The 15,708-nt window shown below is 44.3% G+C and overlaps 1 protein-coding gene across 2 annotated transcripts in view; it reads right to left on the bottom strand.

Moving 5' to 3' along the window:
* The window catches only part of LOC126262865 (zinc finger protein 184-like), a 367,123-nt gene that overhangs the window by 264,461 nt on the left and 86,954 nt on the right, over positions 1–15,708 (bottom strand). For both annotated transcript variants that reach the window (XM_049959732.1, XM_049959733.1), the window contains one exon: positions 4,979–5,149. In XM_049959732.1, coding sequence (XP_049815689.1) covers positions 4,979–5,149 — 171 coding nt within the window. The remainder of the gene's footprint in view (positions 1–4,978; positions 5,150–15,708) is intronic.

Below are 15,708 nucleotides of genomic sequence, written 5' to 3'. Positions count from 1 at the left end.
AAATAGTCTGCCAGACATGGCAAGTATACTGATAACTCAGACTGTCCAACCAATCCTGGGTTCCGTTTGAACTGCTGTACAATTACACATGATAAGAGAACATTTTGTTTTATAATGGAATTATTTAAAATTCCCAGAGACATTTGTTTTTACACAGGTATAATTTCTGAATTTATTTTAATTAAGGTTTTGAATTGTTTCCATGTTTTTAAAGGCTAATATTTTTCTTCATCAAAGATGAACATTTATTTACTGTTTGGATTATATTACAACAGAGGAGGAAGGCAAAACTCTGGCTAAATTGCACACAGACAATGGAAGTAAAAGAAGAAATCCAACAGGAGCTCTGCATATTAAAGGGAATGGTGAAGAGGACTTTCAGAAAATATAAGAGAACCTTCATCAATAATCTCGCAGATAAGGCGGAGGCGGCAGCTATCAGAGGCAATAACAAGACACTATATAAAATCACAAGGAAACTGTCAAATAAGAAATTTGGGGGTGATATGCCAATCACGGACAAGCAACAAGCAAGGAAAACTACTCACAAACCAACAAGGCTAAATGCAGATGTGGAAACAACATTTTGAGAACATTCTGAACTGTGAAACTACAGATGACAATGTAACTCAACAGAATGTGGATGGGGAAGGACTCTCACAAGATATGTCAATTAGAACTGCCATCCAAAGAAGAAATTGCTAAAGCAATCCGACAAATAAAAAATGGAAAAGCTCCAGGCCTGGACTACATCAGCCCAGAGTTCCCTAAAATAGATCCCTCTGTAACAGCACAAATTTTACATCCACTCCTGGCAGCCATATGGATGAATGAAAAAGTACTGAATGATTGGAACAGACGCTTGCTCATCAAGCTCTGCGCGAAAGGAGACTTACTGGTTTGTGATAACAGGAGAGGCATAACCCTGCTGTCAATCCCAAACAAGATCCTCTCATGAATAATCCTAAATAGGATAAAAGCATATGTAAATTGCTAAAGCAATCCGACAAATAAAAAATGGAAAAGCTCCAGGCCTGGACTACATCATTCCAATCATTCAGTACTTTTTCATTCATCCAAAAACAGGCCATTGTCGTCGTCATCAACACGCCTTTCGGTCTCTATAAATACAAGTGTCTTCCGTTTGGCATTTCCTCTGCCCCTGCGATTTTCCAGTGGTATCTCGAGCAACTTACGCAACCAATACCGCCTTGTGTCAATTACCTCGATGATATCTTAGTCACAGGGTGCATGCGCCAGGAACATCTGTGCAACCTCAGTACCTTATTTCACACCCTGCAGGTTGCAGGTTTACGTTGTCGGCTGGAGAAGTGCAGTTTTTTTCAACCGGAAGTGGAGTACTTAGGACATTGGCTCAGTAAAGACGGCATTCGCCCTTCGGACTGCAATGTCGCAACCATCGATGCCCTTCCCCGTCCACAAAACTTATCCGAACTTCAGGTATTTTTGGGGAAAGTCAATTATTACTTAAAGTTCTTACCCCAAGCCACCCACGTCACGCATCCCCTAAATCGCCTGTGTCGCAAAGGGGTACCTTACGTGTGGACTTCTTCCTGCAATCAGGCTTTCACCCACCTGAAGACGATGCTGAAAACTGCCCCTTGCCTTACGCCTTTCTCTCCAGGTTGTCCCTTGGCGGTGGCGGCCGATGCCTCAGTGTACGGGATTGGGGCAGTCCTAGCACAGAGATATGAGGCTGGTTCGGAACAACCTGTGGCATATGCATCTGAGACGTTAACCCCTGCGCAAAGGAATTACTCTCAGATCGAAAAGGAGGCTATTGACATTATTTTTGCAGTTCAGAAATTTCACATTTACCTGTTTGGGGTGCAATTCAACTTCCTCACAAATCACAAGCCCTTAGTGTCGCTTTTCGGGCCCCATTCGCACCTCCCAGAATGGACGGCTCACCGTCTTCAGCGCTGGGCGTTGTTCTTGCATAATTACACTTACACCATCCGCTATAAGCCCACCAGTCAACACACTAATGCAGATGCCTTGTCACGTCTCCCAGCAGGACCCGATCCGGCGTTCGACTAGCAGGACGTCCTGTGCTACCACATCGACTCTGCCCGCCGGGAGACTCTCGATGGATTTCCTCCGACGGCTGTGCAAATCGCCGCTTCCACGCGCAGGGACCCAATTCTGCGGCAAGTCCTCCGCTATGTGACCCATAGTTGGCCTCCCTACCTTACCCGACGTTTGAAAACTGACTTCAGCCCGTGGCGTCACGTCTCACACAGACTTTCGGTGATGGAGGACATCCTCCTGTTGTCCACGGACTCGGACGCCCATCGAGTGGTCAACCCCCAGACTTATGCCACCGAGCCCTGCACTTATTACACCGCAGACACCGGGGGATGCCTCGCATGAAGGCGTTGACGACATATCTATTGGTCAGGGATCGATGGAGACATTGACCACCTGGTCCGTGGTTGCACAGTGTGCGCGCGTCATCAGGCTAGTCCTCCACAATCTTTCGCGCCCTGGCCAACACCCAGCCAACCCTGGGACAAAATCCATCTAGATTTTGCAGGCCCCTTCTTAGGCTCCATGTGGCTCCTCATCATTGATGCCTATTCCAAACACCCATATGTGATCTGGATGGCGTCCACCACCACTGACGCCACCCTCACTGCCTTGGCCCAGGTGTTGGCCATTGAAGGCCTTCCTCACACGTTGGTCACAGATAACGGGCCTCAATTCACGGCGTCCTTGTTCCAGAACTTCTGCTAACTGTATCAAACACATTCACTCTCCCCCTTTCCATCCTTCATCCAATGGCGCGGCGGAACACCTGGTCCGCACTTTCAAACAGCAGCTGATGAAATCAGTGGACCCGTCAGCCACCACCTCGGCCCTCACCTTGTTTCTAAGCACCTAACGAACTACGCCGGTGGCCGGTCATAGTCCTGCCGAACTCCTTCACAGGCGACAATCTCGGGCCCTCCTCCACCTGCTGACACCATCCCCTTCTGGGCCCCGCTCTCGCCCCTCCCAGCGCTACGTCCCGGGCATGGCCGTGTGGGCCCGCTCCTATGGCGGCACACCTGCATCGACACCCGCTACGGTGACGGCGGCTCAATGGGCGGCGTGTGACGACCGTACAGGCACACAGGGGGCACGAGCGTCGCCACCATAACCAACTCCGCCCTCGGGCCCCTGCCTCGGTTCCTCCCCCACCGCCTTCCCTGCTTCCTGGTGCGGACACGTCCCTCGAGGTGGAGCCCTTCCCTTCAACCTCCGTCTCCTTGTCGGCTCTGCAGACACCCCTTCCGCCTCGCCAGGGTATAGAGACACCCGCTGACCCCCTGCCCTCTGGTGACACCTTGATGGATGCCGCAGACAGTCTGCCCTCCTCTCCCCCAGTGATCCCTCCGGACGTCTCACAACCCGTGCCCTCGTTCCGCCCGCCTCGGCATCGTCTGGGGCATTTCCGCCCCTATGCACCAATTTTGGGGGGGGGGGGGGAGGGGGGGGGGGATCTAGTACCTCCCGCCGCGGAAGTCGAACACGCGCCAGAACAAATCGACGTGGTCAGCCCATAGAGGGCTCCGCGTACGCGGCGGCTATTCCACGCAGCGGCTCTCACGCAGTGAGGGCACCACCGCTACGCCACGTGCAGACAGCGGCCAATAGCCACTCTCTCCGGTTTCGTATATAGGGACCCACTCTGCCCTAGTCCAGTCAGTCTGGTACTCACTCTGGATTCCGTCTATATCTTGGCGGTACTGCGTGCTGGTCATTGCTCGTTGTTGACTTCTGGTTCCGAGTGGATTTACTGTTGATGTTTGGTGTTGTGGTTTCTACAAGCCTCCGTTGTTTATCTCTTCCTTGTTGTGTCGGTCACTGTCGGTTGTCGTTGGTCTGTTGTCCGACTCGTCCTTGTGTTTACCCGGTGGTGCGTGCTCCACCGCCGGCGGCTTCCCCGCCTGGCGCCTCCGATCCGCATCCCAAGGCGTTCCCGCAGTTGGTTTTGGTTACTACAGTGTGGTATTATTTCTTCAACAACCACGAGTGTATATGGCGCGAGAGATATGTTTGTGTTGCAGGTTTAGAGTGTAGTGCCTTTCTCTAAAGGTAGCAGAAGGGCCAACGATTTTCGCGTCATTGTAGATGCAACGTCCGTGGACGACTACACTGTGCTGCATACACACTTGTATCTTGATAGTTGCTTAAATCTATGTGCTATTAGATCAAACAGCAATAGCTAAGTGGCCAACTGTCTTTTTTTTTTAAAAAAAAATTACAAATACTGCCAAGTCATTCTCTCAATGAACAACCTCAGATAAACTGCCCAACCCACTGTCCTTTTGTTCACATGCTCTGGAATTTAATAGGGGGATCCTGGGAATCTCTTTCACCACATCTAAAAGATAGCCTTTCAACTAGAAGTGGTTCCATACTACTAATATGGAAACAGGTTACCCAGAACCTAATTGTCATAATTAGCCTAGTTCTCGCACATATCAATTTCTTTGCTTTTACATTCTCTCACATCGCATACCTCCCTTCCTCCATCTATATGCATTCCCTCTGCATTTATGTGATGCCAAAACCAGTTTCACTGATTTGTTTCTTCTTCTTTTTTTCTCTTTCATTGTATCCCTTCACTAGTTCTCGCACATATCAATTTCTTTGCTTTTACATTCTCTCACATCGCATACCTCCCTTCCTCCATCTATATGCATTCCCTCTGCATTTATATGATGCCAAAACCAGTTTCACTGATTTGTTTCTTCTTCTTTTTTTCTCTTTCATTGTATCCCTTCAGTCAATCTCTTATTGACTTCCTTTACATTTCTTTTACATTCCCACTCTGCGAATTCTGAAAAGTTTAACCTTTAACTTTCATCAAGTAGTTACCAGCAATGGGTAAGTGGATAGACCTCTTCTAATTCAAGCAGAGTTTATATGAAATATATAGCTGTCATTTTATAAATTAACAATGACTCACCTGTGAAGAGGAAAAATCTGTTGGCTGGTTGGCTAAAATTGCTATACTGTAACTCTTCCCATGTGTATCATTTTCTTCAGATAGGTTGCCATTAGCTACAGTTTCATTTCTTGCAGATACAGCATTGGATAATTCTCCCATCTGTATGACACGTGAGTATGGAGTTGTCTCCTGGAAGTGAAAAGATACAATTTACAAGTATTGAAACAAAGACAAGGGTTTGGGTTCAAGCCCCTATTTGTCAAACTTTCAAGCTGCCACAGAGAGATTGTAGTACACATTCAGATGCAGAGTGAAGTACTGGTTCCAGAACCCACTCTTATACTGTTTTTGAGAATTCCCTATTGTTCTCTTGCTAATAAAATATGTAATAATAATAATAAATTGGTTTGGATCAGAAAGCAGTCGAAAAACAAAGACATTACATAGAGGGGTCATTATGTTTACACTATGTCACTTCTTGAGCAGTATATAGGCCCTGAATGATGCATTCTGTGAAGCTTCCAAAATCAGTCATGGTAGAGAGAGCGTGCTTTACGCACCAACCCTAGCTCGGTTGCACTGTACGCAACACAGTTTGCAAACAAGCGAATCCTTTTGGTAAGAGGCTACTTGCACAGCTGCCTGTTAGAATGAGTTAGTGTGACCCAGGCATCATATATCCTAACCCTGTTCCCTAGCCGTTTTTAGGGTATATTCTGCTGAAAGACAAGGTGCAAAATAAATAAAGTAGAAACAACTACTAGCAAAACAAATATTGCATCTTGGTCAAAGCCAATGATATTAAAGAAAATGCATCTAGTGTTTTCCAACAAAATGTGGTGTCACTGCCAGTCACCACACTTGCTAGGTGGTAGCCTTTAAATCGGCTGCGGTCCGTTAGTATATGTCGGACCCGAGTGTCGCCACTATCAGTGATTGCAGACCGAGCGCCACCTCACGGCAGGTCTAGTCTAGAGAGACTCCCTAGCACTCGCCCCAGTTGTACAGCCGACTTTGATAGCGACGGTTCACTGTCTACATACGCTCTCATTTGCAGAGACGACAGTTTTGCATAGCCTTCAGCTACGTCATTTGCTACGACCTAGCAAGGCGCCATATTCAGTTACTGTGAATGTATTCTGAACAGACAATATTGTGAATCATGTACCGTCAAGAGCGGCGTTCATCATTAATGGATTAAAGTTAAGTATCAAACTAATTACGTTCACTTTCTGAATTCTAATTCCTTGCCATGTTCCAGACCTCACGTCAGTATAGTTCTTCCCTCCACTAGTAACACGGTGTTGGCTCTTCTGCCAACACAACACAAAACATCAGAAGCTTCATAAAAAAATGGATGAACTTGTCATATTCATACAGAGAAATGAAAGGATAGATGTAATTTCAACAGATGTGTTGTGCATATCAAAACATCATACTAGCGTGTATTCCATAGAAACAGGGGATTGGTTATATACTGAAGAACTTGAGATGTGTTACAGGCTCTTCAGACTAATGAATGTTCTGTGGAACAGCTCTTTGAATGCTGCGCCACAATAGTGTATTAAGAAATGCATAAGCTTGTACAACTGACAGTTTACAGACCACCAGTGGGACATAATATAAGCTTCATAATGCTGTCAGAGACAGAACAAGAGTTATGTGCAATTGTTTAAGGGAGACTTTAATACTAATTTTCTGTCAGATAGTACTGAGACAGGGAAAGTAGAGTTGTTGATTCCTATCTTTGGATCACCTGATATACAAAAAATTTCTCCATGAACTGAAGAACACAGTGCACAGCCATTAACAATTTGGTTTTCAATTCGACAAACTGCATTGATTTACTGTAAACCCAATAATCAGTGTCTTACCCTATCACGGCTACCAAACATTAATAATCACATACACTGACCAGTGATGTATAGAAATGCAGAATCAGTACTGAAAAATTGAGCAAAGTGTTCAGAGAGAAATTATGGCGAGGACACTGGAGAGAAATTTGTAAGGCAGACAGTAAACTCTTTCTTACATATATTCATACAGCAGTTGTCTCCCTCCCCCCCCCCCAAAAAAAAAGTAATAATAATAATAATAATAATAATAATAATAATAAAGGCAAAATTAACAAGAATCAAGGATTAGGGATGGATAATTCCCGAGATTAAAGTATCTTCTGTTAGAATGAGCGAGCTCCACCCAATTCAGAAGACAAACTGTCAGCAAGAGTTAAAACTTCCAATAACCACCAGCACTGTAGAAATCCTAAAGTCTATTATTAAAAAAGTGTGGGAAAAACATGCATGCACGCGCGCGCCCACACACACACACACACACACACACACACACACACACACACACACACACACACACACAAGCCTGTCTCCCTGCATTGTGCTCAGTCAAAAGAGCTGGCAGTCGACTGAGCAAGCATGTTCATGTGAGTGAGTGAGCGTGTACATGTGTGCATGTTTTTCCAACAAGCTTGAAAAAGGAAAGCTAGCAAAGCTCTGTATCTTTTGTTTGTGTACCTATCGATGACGCAGCACATTTGCCTTTCATGAGTCATCTCCTTTATTCCTTAATAATATGTAATTCTCAACCAGAACTTCTCTACATCACAATCAGGCAATTATTAATACAGAAAAATGAACAACTTTGCAGTACTCAAAAATCAATGTATTACTTTTCTTTATACTGGCTCTAACGTGGCCAATCACATTAGTACAGGAGAAGAATGTTTAGTGAGATCTCACACAAACATAATGGCGTAGACCCAAGCAAGAGGGCTCAATGCTGAAAGAGGGCCACTTGCGGCAATACACAGGCCCAGCATTCAGCCGTGGCGCCCGGTGCATGCCACTTCTCATTTGGTGGTCAGTGCCTGGCCAGTTACTGAAACCGGGGGGACACTGGCACCCGTTGTACACAATATTAGCAGTAGCGACTGCACAGCAAACCCACTCCAGTGCATATAATTACTGTCCATCCGGCTGTGCCTGTTGGCAGTCGAATCGGCTCTGCTCCACTGTCATCTGGACAGAACCATTTACTGTGGGGTCTAGCCGCCATCTGATAGCTCAAGGGTCAAACTCAGGCCCTCCAAGCCACGAGCCAACAGGCACTGATCACCGCCGGTCTACCGCATCAACCTCGGTGTGGCTAGATCGAGGATGTCAATTACGCCACAATGTGCCGCACCTGGGCCACATTGAGCTCGACAGCTGAGGTACTACGGTGCTTCATCGCGATGTCTGTGAGTTGACATCCACCTTCCAGTGCCGCCAGAATGTAGACTCGAGCTCATTGTACGAACTGTTAGAGGAATAAAGATATCATATTGCCTTTGAATGGCTTCTGACTTACCACGAACAACCATCCTCCGACAGAGTACTTCACCACCCTCTACAAGTGGTGTAAGAGGTATGGTGGAGACTGCAACTTACAGCAAAGACCGACATGGCAGCAGAGATAGGAAGAATTCATTAAGTTCTGACTTCCAATTTTGGAAGGGGTTGTATTGTCATCTCCTTCTCCTACCTTATAACTTGGGGTCATTGTTGATTTCTGCTTTTGGTAGTAATAGACACTAACCGAAATGGCATCGGCTGAAAATGTTTCCGCTAAGGAAATAATTCAACATCTGTCAGCTCAATTTGCTCAAATGTGAGCTGATAATTTAGAAAAAAGCTGTCAGTATATGGAATGAGGTAGCTAACACTGACCTACACACAGATGGGTTATCCTACATCACGATACACAGCACCATCAGCACACGGCATGAGCCGGTTGAGGTAATTTGGCACGCCCAGTGTTCTCCATTGGCAATTAATGAATTTATTTGGCTTGCAAAATATACAGTTTGTTCACAAAAATGGGTGCGCATAGAATTCCTACCTTAGCTCTATTAAAATGAGCATTTCCTTTCCTGGGCATATGCTAGTCATATTGTGTCTGTGGTGTACAGAAATAAAAATTTTAATATACGCTCTGTGAACGTGTAATAAGACAAAAATGGAAGATACATGTCCACGTAGGAAAGACATCAGCTTATAAAAGTTCACCAAATCAAACACACTCACTTCTGACAGTGTGTGCATTCATATTTATGTAACATCAAATATTAGAGAAATTATTTCTCTTAATTTCATATGAAACTCACAGAACCTTTTGGAAAAAAGAAGGATATACAAAGCTAAGTTGAAACATGCCTTACATATTTCCTTTTTGTGTTTTATTCTCAGAAATGTTATTGATTCTTAATTATGTGATAAATTATACTGAGAATGACATGTTTTCATCAATCTTAATGAGTCATTGCTTTAAAATGGCTTACTCCCATTACACATGAGCTATAACACAAAAATTCTTTAATCACCAATACAAAATTTCCAGTCATTTTATTACAACAATTGGTTCCAATAACAATTCATCTCCAGATATTCAATGTGGGCTGCTTAGAAACAGCATATATTTGTAGGGTGTAAAGTAAAACATAAAACCCATCGAATGTGGGTTTCTGATGAACACGTCAAGTATGGTGTCCTGCTTTCTGCTTGTGATGCTGAGTGTGTCCTTGCTTCCTACTGATTCTACTTTATGTGGCATGTTGCCAAAATACCACACAACTTATTTTATGTTCCATGTGAGGAAATGGCTTCTCAATGAGAGATAGCAGGAAGTGACATCACAAAATTCGTTGAGTGCCACGTAAATGTTAACTAACTCATCCTATGTGCCGACGGCATTACATAACAAGCTTGAGAGACTGCAGGCAAAAAGAAGGGAACATTGCACTAACTTCACCTTATTGTCCAAGGTAGTAGTACCACATCTTTGGTGACTTATTTTTCAGGCAGATTAGAGGAAGATATCTCTATTTTTATAGATAATTTACTGACAGTTGCAAGATTGAAGGAATCGAATGACGTGCAGTTATTATAGTCAAGTTGGCGTAAGTTGATCCCTGACAGTCGTCACAGAGGGTTAAGGTGGCAGATTCGCATGCCTATCTGAATCAACAGCATAACACGACTATGGCAATGCCTCAGTACTGTCACAAATCTATAGATGGCTACTCTTTTTGCCTGCAACCATTTGCACTTCGCAGCTGAAAGCTGGAACAGTACTACTGTCAGGGACCTACTTATGCTGACTTGAGCTTGTGTAAGACTCAAGTAACATTGACAAGAGTTGTTAGGGAATGTGTTACGTCCCATGAAAAGTTGGGCAATGCTCAGTCTTTTCAAGGCCTACAGGAGGGGTTGGTGGAATCGCATAGGAGAAAAAATACCCCTAATCCTGAGCAGCATAATGGTATAGGGCAGAGAAAAACACTGTCTGCACAAAGTTTTACTGATTAAATTATGAAACTGAAAACAAATACTTATGAGTTAATGGATGGTGGCAACACTAACAGAGCTACTATGCAAAAAGCAGAACAGGGGTAACTAGATGCGTTCTTGTGGTGTTTGCCAATCGAAATTTCATGCCAGGTATAGATCGAATTCCTAAAAACCTAAAAAACCTGTAGCAACTGCAATAGCATTATTAGAGATAGATGCAGTGACCAGGGCTAGAGAAAAGAAGGCAGTCGTCAATATGGAAATTGTGTGCTATCGTCATGGTTGGCCTGGTCACATTCAGAGGAATTGTTTGAATTGAGGTGGACACACTGAATGAAAACATCTGCAGAGGCTCTGCAGGCACAAGGAAGATAGTCACAGAGTAGGATTGTATTCCAAGGAAATGGTGTGGCAACAATACAACATTCAGAGTAAATGTAAGCACAGAGTACCCATGTGTTGAAGCAATGGGCTATATACACTCCTGGAAATTGAAATAAGAACACCGTGAATTCATTGTCCCAGGAAGGGGAAACTTTATTGACACATTCCTGGGGTCAGATGCATCACATGATCACACTGACAGAACCACAGGCACATAGACACAGGCAACAGAGCATGCACAATGTCGGCTCTAGTACAGTGTATATCCACCTTTCGCAGCAATGCAGGCTGCTATTCTCCCATGGAGACGATCGTAGAGATGCTGGATGTAGTCCTGTGGAACGGCTTGCCATGCCATTTCCACCTGGCGCCTCAGTTGGACCAGCGTTCGTGCTGGACGTGCAGACCGCGTGAGACGACGCTTCATCCAGTCCCAAACATGCTCAATGGGGGACAGATCCGGAGATCTTGCTGGCCAGGGTAGTTGACTTACACCTTCTAGAACACGTTGGGTGGCACGGGATACATGCGGACGTGCATTGTCCTGTTGGAACAGCAAGTTCCCTTGCCGGTCTAGGAATGGTAGAACGATGGGTTCGATGACGGTTTGGATGTACCGTGCACTATTCAGTGTCCCCTCGACGATCACCAGTGGTGTACGGCCAGTGTAGGAGATCGCTCCCCACACCATGATGCCGGGTGTTGGCCCTGTGTGCCTCGGTCGTATGCAGTCCTGATTGTGGCGCTCACCTGCACGGCGCCAAACACGCATACGACCATCATTGGCACCAAGGCAGAAGCGACTCTCATCGCTGAAGACGACACGTCTCCATTCGTCCCTCCATTCACGCCTGTCGCGACACCACTGGAGGCGGGCTGCACGATGTTGGGGTGTGAGCGGAAGACGGCCTAACGGTGTGCGGGACCGTAGCCCAGCTTCATGGAGACGGTTGCGAATGGTCCTCGCCGATACCCCAGGAGCAACAGTGTCCCTAATTTGCTGGGAAGTGGTGGTGCGGTCCCCTACGGCACTGTGTAGGATCCTACGGTCTTGGCGTGCATCCGTGCGTCGCTGCGGTCCGGTCCCAGGTCGACGGGCACGTGCACCTTCCGCCGACCACTGGCGACAACATCGATGTACTGTGGAGACCTCACGCCCCACGTGTTGAGCAATTCGGCGGTACGTCCACCCGGCCTCCCGCATGCCCACTATACGCCCTCGCTCAAAGTCCGTCAACTGCACATACGGTTCACGTCCACGCTGTCGCGGCATGCTACCAGTGTTAAAGACTGCGATGGAGCTCCGTATGCCACGGCAAACTGGCTGACACTGACGGCGGCGGTGCACAAATGCTGCGCAGCTAGCGCCATTCGACGGCCAACACCGCGGTTCCTGGTGTGTCCGCTGTGCCGTGCGTGTGATCATTGCTTGTACAGCCGTCTCGCAGTGTCCGGAGCAAGTATGGTGGGTCTGACACACCGGTGTCAATGTGTTCTTTTTTCCATTTCCAGGAGTGTAGAAAGAAGGGTACATAAATTTTTATTGGATACAGGATCATTGGTACCCTTAGATAGTCAAGGTATGCATGGTGTGAAAATGTTGAACCTGCCTTGTTGGAGGGAGAGAGAGACTTCCAGACTTTCGTGGAAGTAGCTCCTCTGACTGCAAAAGCTGCAGTTTCATACTTGGTCTGGATTTCCCACGTAAACATCACACCAATATTGACTTGTAACAGCGTATAGAAGAACCAGACGGGATGCCATTCTGGTTAGGCTTTACTGCCAGGAAAACCGTAATGCCACAATGTATGCCTCCCAGACGTGTGGTAAGCCAACTAAAGCTGGATGCGTGATCCCTTAGAACTGACTCTCAGGATAACATTTTGTAATGTGCATGGAAGCTAGTCTGAGTGTATGTAGGAGCAGACTTGTCAGTTAATACATTATGTATAGCTGAATCCTTGGCAGAACACAAGGAACAGGAGGACGTTTAGTGGATGTACATTGTAGGGTTAATAAAATGTCGTGTAGACTATTACGAATTCAAAAGTTTAAAGCCAATGGGAGAACAGAACAGGTGCACAGAACGATAGGGAAAAAGTGGAGTTACTATGACAGTCTGAAAAGTTCTCAGCCTGATAGTGAAAACGACAACTTATGCTTTCGAAGATGCTTTATTTTTCAACATAATCTTCTTTAACATCAATAAATTTCATCCAGCAGTACTCCAATGCCAGTATCTCCTCTCGGTAGTGTTCCTCTAGAAGTGCTGCAAAGTACCAATCCACAGTCACAATGGCTTCTTGACTTGATGAATAGTGCTGATCAGCAAAGAATTTCTTCAGTTTTCAGAATAGATGGAAGTTCAAGTGATGCAAATCTGAGGAATTCCTTTTGCATCCGAAAACACTGACACCAAGATCTTTTCTGCCAATGGCACCATCCTTGGTTTCTTTGGAGCAGAACAACTAGCTTTTATCCACAGCATAGACTGCTGTTTGGTTTCAGGAGTGTAGAGGTGAATCCAAGTTTCATCCACTGTCACATACCACCAAAAAAGTCACTTCTGTTTTTATTAAAACGCATCAAGCACTTTTTGGAAAGTTTCATGCAAATGCACTCCACTTGGAAAAGGTTTTCTTGTGTTCAGATCCTAGTGCAAGATATGACCAACGTGTCCCTTTGATATCCATAGAGCATTAACAGTTTCACCCACCTTTATACGCTAATCTTCCATAATCACATCATGCACTTTATCAACAATTTTTGGTGGGCTTGGACGTTTTGGACATCCTTTGTGGATCTTTCACAGCCACATTTCAACTTGGCCGCTCATTTCTTCATGGTCGAAATTGAAGGTGAAGAGCTGCCACACACATTTACAAGCCATAAATGAATTTCAGTTGGTGTTAAACTTTCTTTTACAAAGAATTTAATCACTGTACAATACTTCATTTTTCCCATTTTCAACACACCCCACCACACCACATCTAGCTTCAAGTGACTGCCTACAGTTAATTGCTGTCTGAAATGATTTTCAATTTTACATGACATCTACTGATACTTATAACAATGTAAGGGGGGAAAAATCACGTGAATAGTGCTGTAATCTCTGAGCAAGGCCCAGAACTTTTCAGACAGCCTGCATATTATATGAATACTGACAATAGCAACTGGGATGCTCTACTACTGCTTAAGATAGCAGCGTATAATAGAATGGTCCACCAGAGTACTTGATTATTGCTATATTAGATCATTTATGGTCAGAAATGGCCTGGGGAAGATGTATCAGGAGTGCATAATTTTGCAAAGACATTGAGCAACGCCTATGTCCTGAAGGCAAACACAAAGAGAAATTTATTATGTGATACCAGAAGCTGGTTGGCTGGTTGGTTGAATGTTTAAAGGGATTAAACATACCAGGAGCATTACTAGGTAATTTAAATAACCCTCTGGTCAATATAAAGCAAGAACTCTGGGCTCAAACCACTATAGTGCATGTGGAACGTGTCCAACTGTTTTACGGTGCCCAAAAGCCCTGCCTCAATTACCCTCCAAAGGGGGAATGGAAGTTACTGCCTGCCAGGGGGCCATCGGTCAAACTGGCAGCCTTCTAACTGTTGAGCCAACTACCAGCACCAGTTGCAACTGGCCAGCCACACCGAACTCAGTAAATGACATTGTGCCATGACTGGGCTGCACTGAGATTATCAGCTGTCCATGGCCTACCGTGACACTTTGCTGCAGGTTCTGTGCATCGAGGCCCACATTCGGGCACTGCAGGTGTGGGCTCAACCGTGTTGTACAAACTGTTGGAGTTACAAAGGGATTGTACTGCCTCGAAATGGCTTCTCACTCACACCAACCTGTCATCCTCCAAACCCTCTACAGAATGATGATGTTTGGTTGAACTTAAGAAGAGAGAACAATACAGGGATATCTGAATTAAAAATGAATACATCTATAAGAACAAGAAGATTTTGTATATAATGGATGGTGTGCCGTTGGATGTAACAAATGAAAGTTACACACAATTTGAACTTTGCTCAATCAGCCTGATGTCTTAAGACTTGCTTGTAACTTCATGTACACAGAGAATAGATTTTGATTTTTCGACTAAAAAAAACTGTTAACAAGAGTAATTATGTAAGCAATTGCCACTGCAAAATAGTAGCAAATTACAGGCAGTGCACCTAAAGAAAATGAAGTGTTTATTTAGCAGAAATTAGCAGTAAGAATATGGCATAAAGTGGATAACTATACATCTTTCAGAGGCCTTTATCAGGGTCTTGGAATTGTTATAGTCACTTGCCCCAATACATTTACTCCTACATGTTGTGTTTTTTTTTTTTTTTTTTTTTTGGTGCCAATAACAATCACTTTCAGCTCAACTGTGATTTATACAATCACAAGACATGAAATAATTTTTATATAGACTTTACCTGCTTGTCTATGATTCAAGAATGGAATCATGTATTCCGATGGCAAGATATTCAACAACCTTCTGTCTAACTTAAAACAAGAAACTGAGAATTCCTGCCAATTCAAAAATAAATAAATATGTACATACTTCATCAGTCACTACTTCTCCAATTTATCTGATTATTAATATTAAAGGATTGAAAATTTTATTAACTATGTATAAACTTGAAATATAGTAATTATTGCATTAATATCACCTAATTATGACAGTAATCACATTACTGGTTTCAGCAATTTATTGCTATCTTCATAAGTGATAATTAATCAACTAATAACTTAGTTTTTTCAAGTTATGCAAACTGAACATCATGAAATGCTATTAAATATGTAAATGAATTATACTGTGTTGTCAGAAGGTAAAGAGGCCTGTGGGTACTGGAATGTCTTCATAAACTCTTCTCCTAACAAATACAGGGTCATCCATTTCAGGACCTCATCCAAGATACCTACAGCTATATTGTGGAAGGTAAATGCCTTGGTTATAATAACTGCTGAGTGATTTATTTAAATTCTGTAAGTTCTAAACTGAAAACAACT

This window comes from Schistocerca nitens, chromosome 6, assembly GCF_023898315.1.
Source record: "Schistocerca nitens isolate TAMUIC-IGC-003100 chromosome 6, iqSchNite1.1, whole genome shotgun sequence".
In the NCBI taxonomy this organism is placed as follows: Eukaryota; Metazoa; Arthropoda; class Insecta; order Orthoptera; family Acrididae; genus Schistocerca; species Schistocerca nitens.
This window is presented reverse-complemented; position numbering and strand designations above follow the sequence as displayed.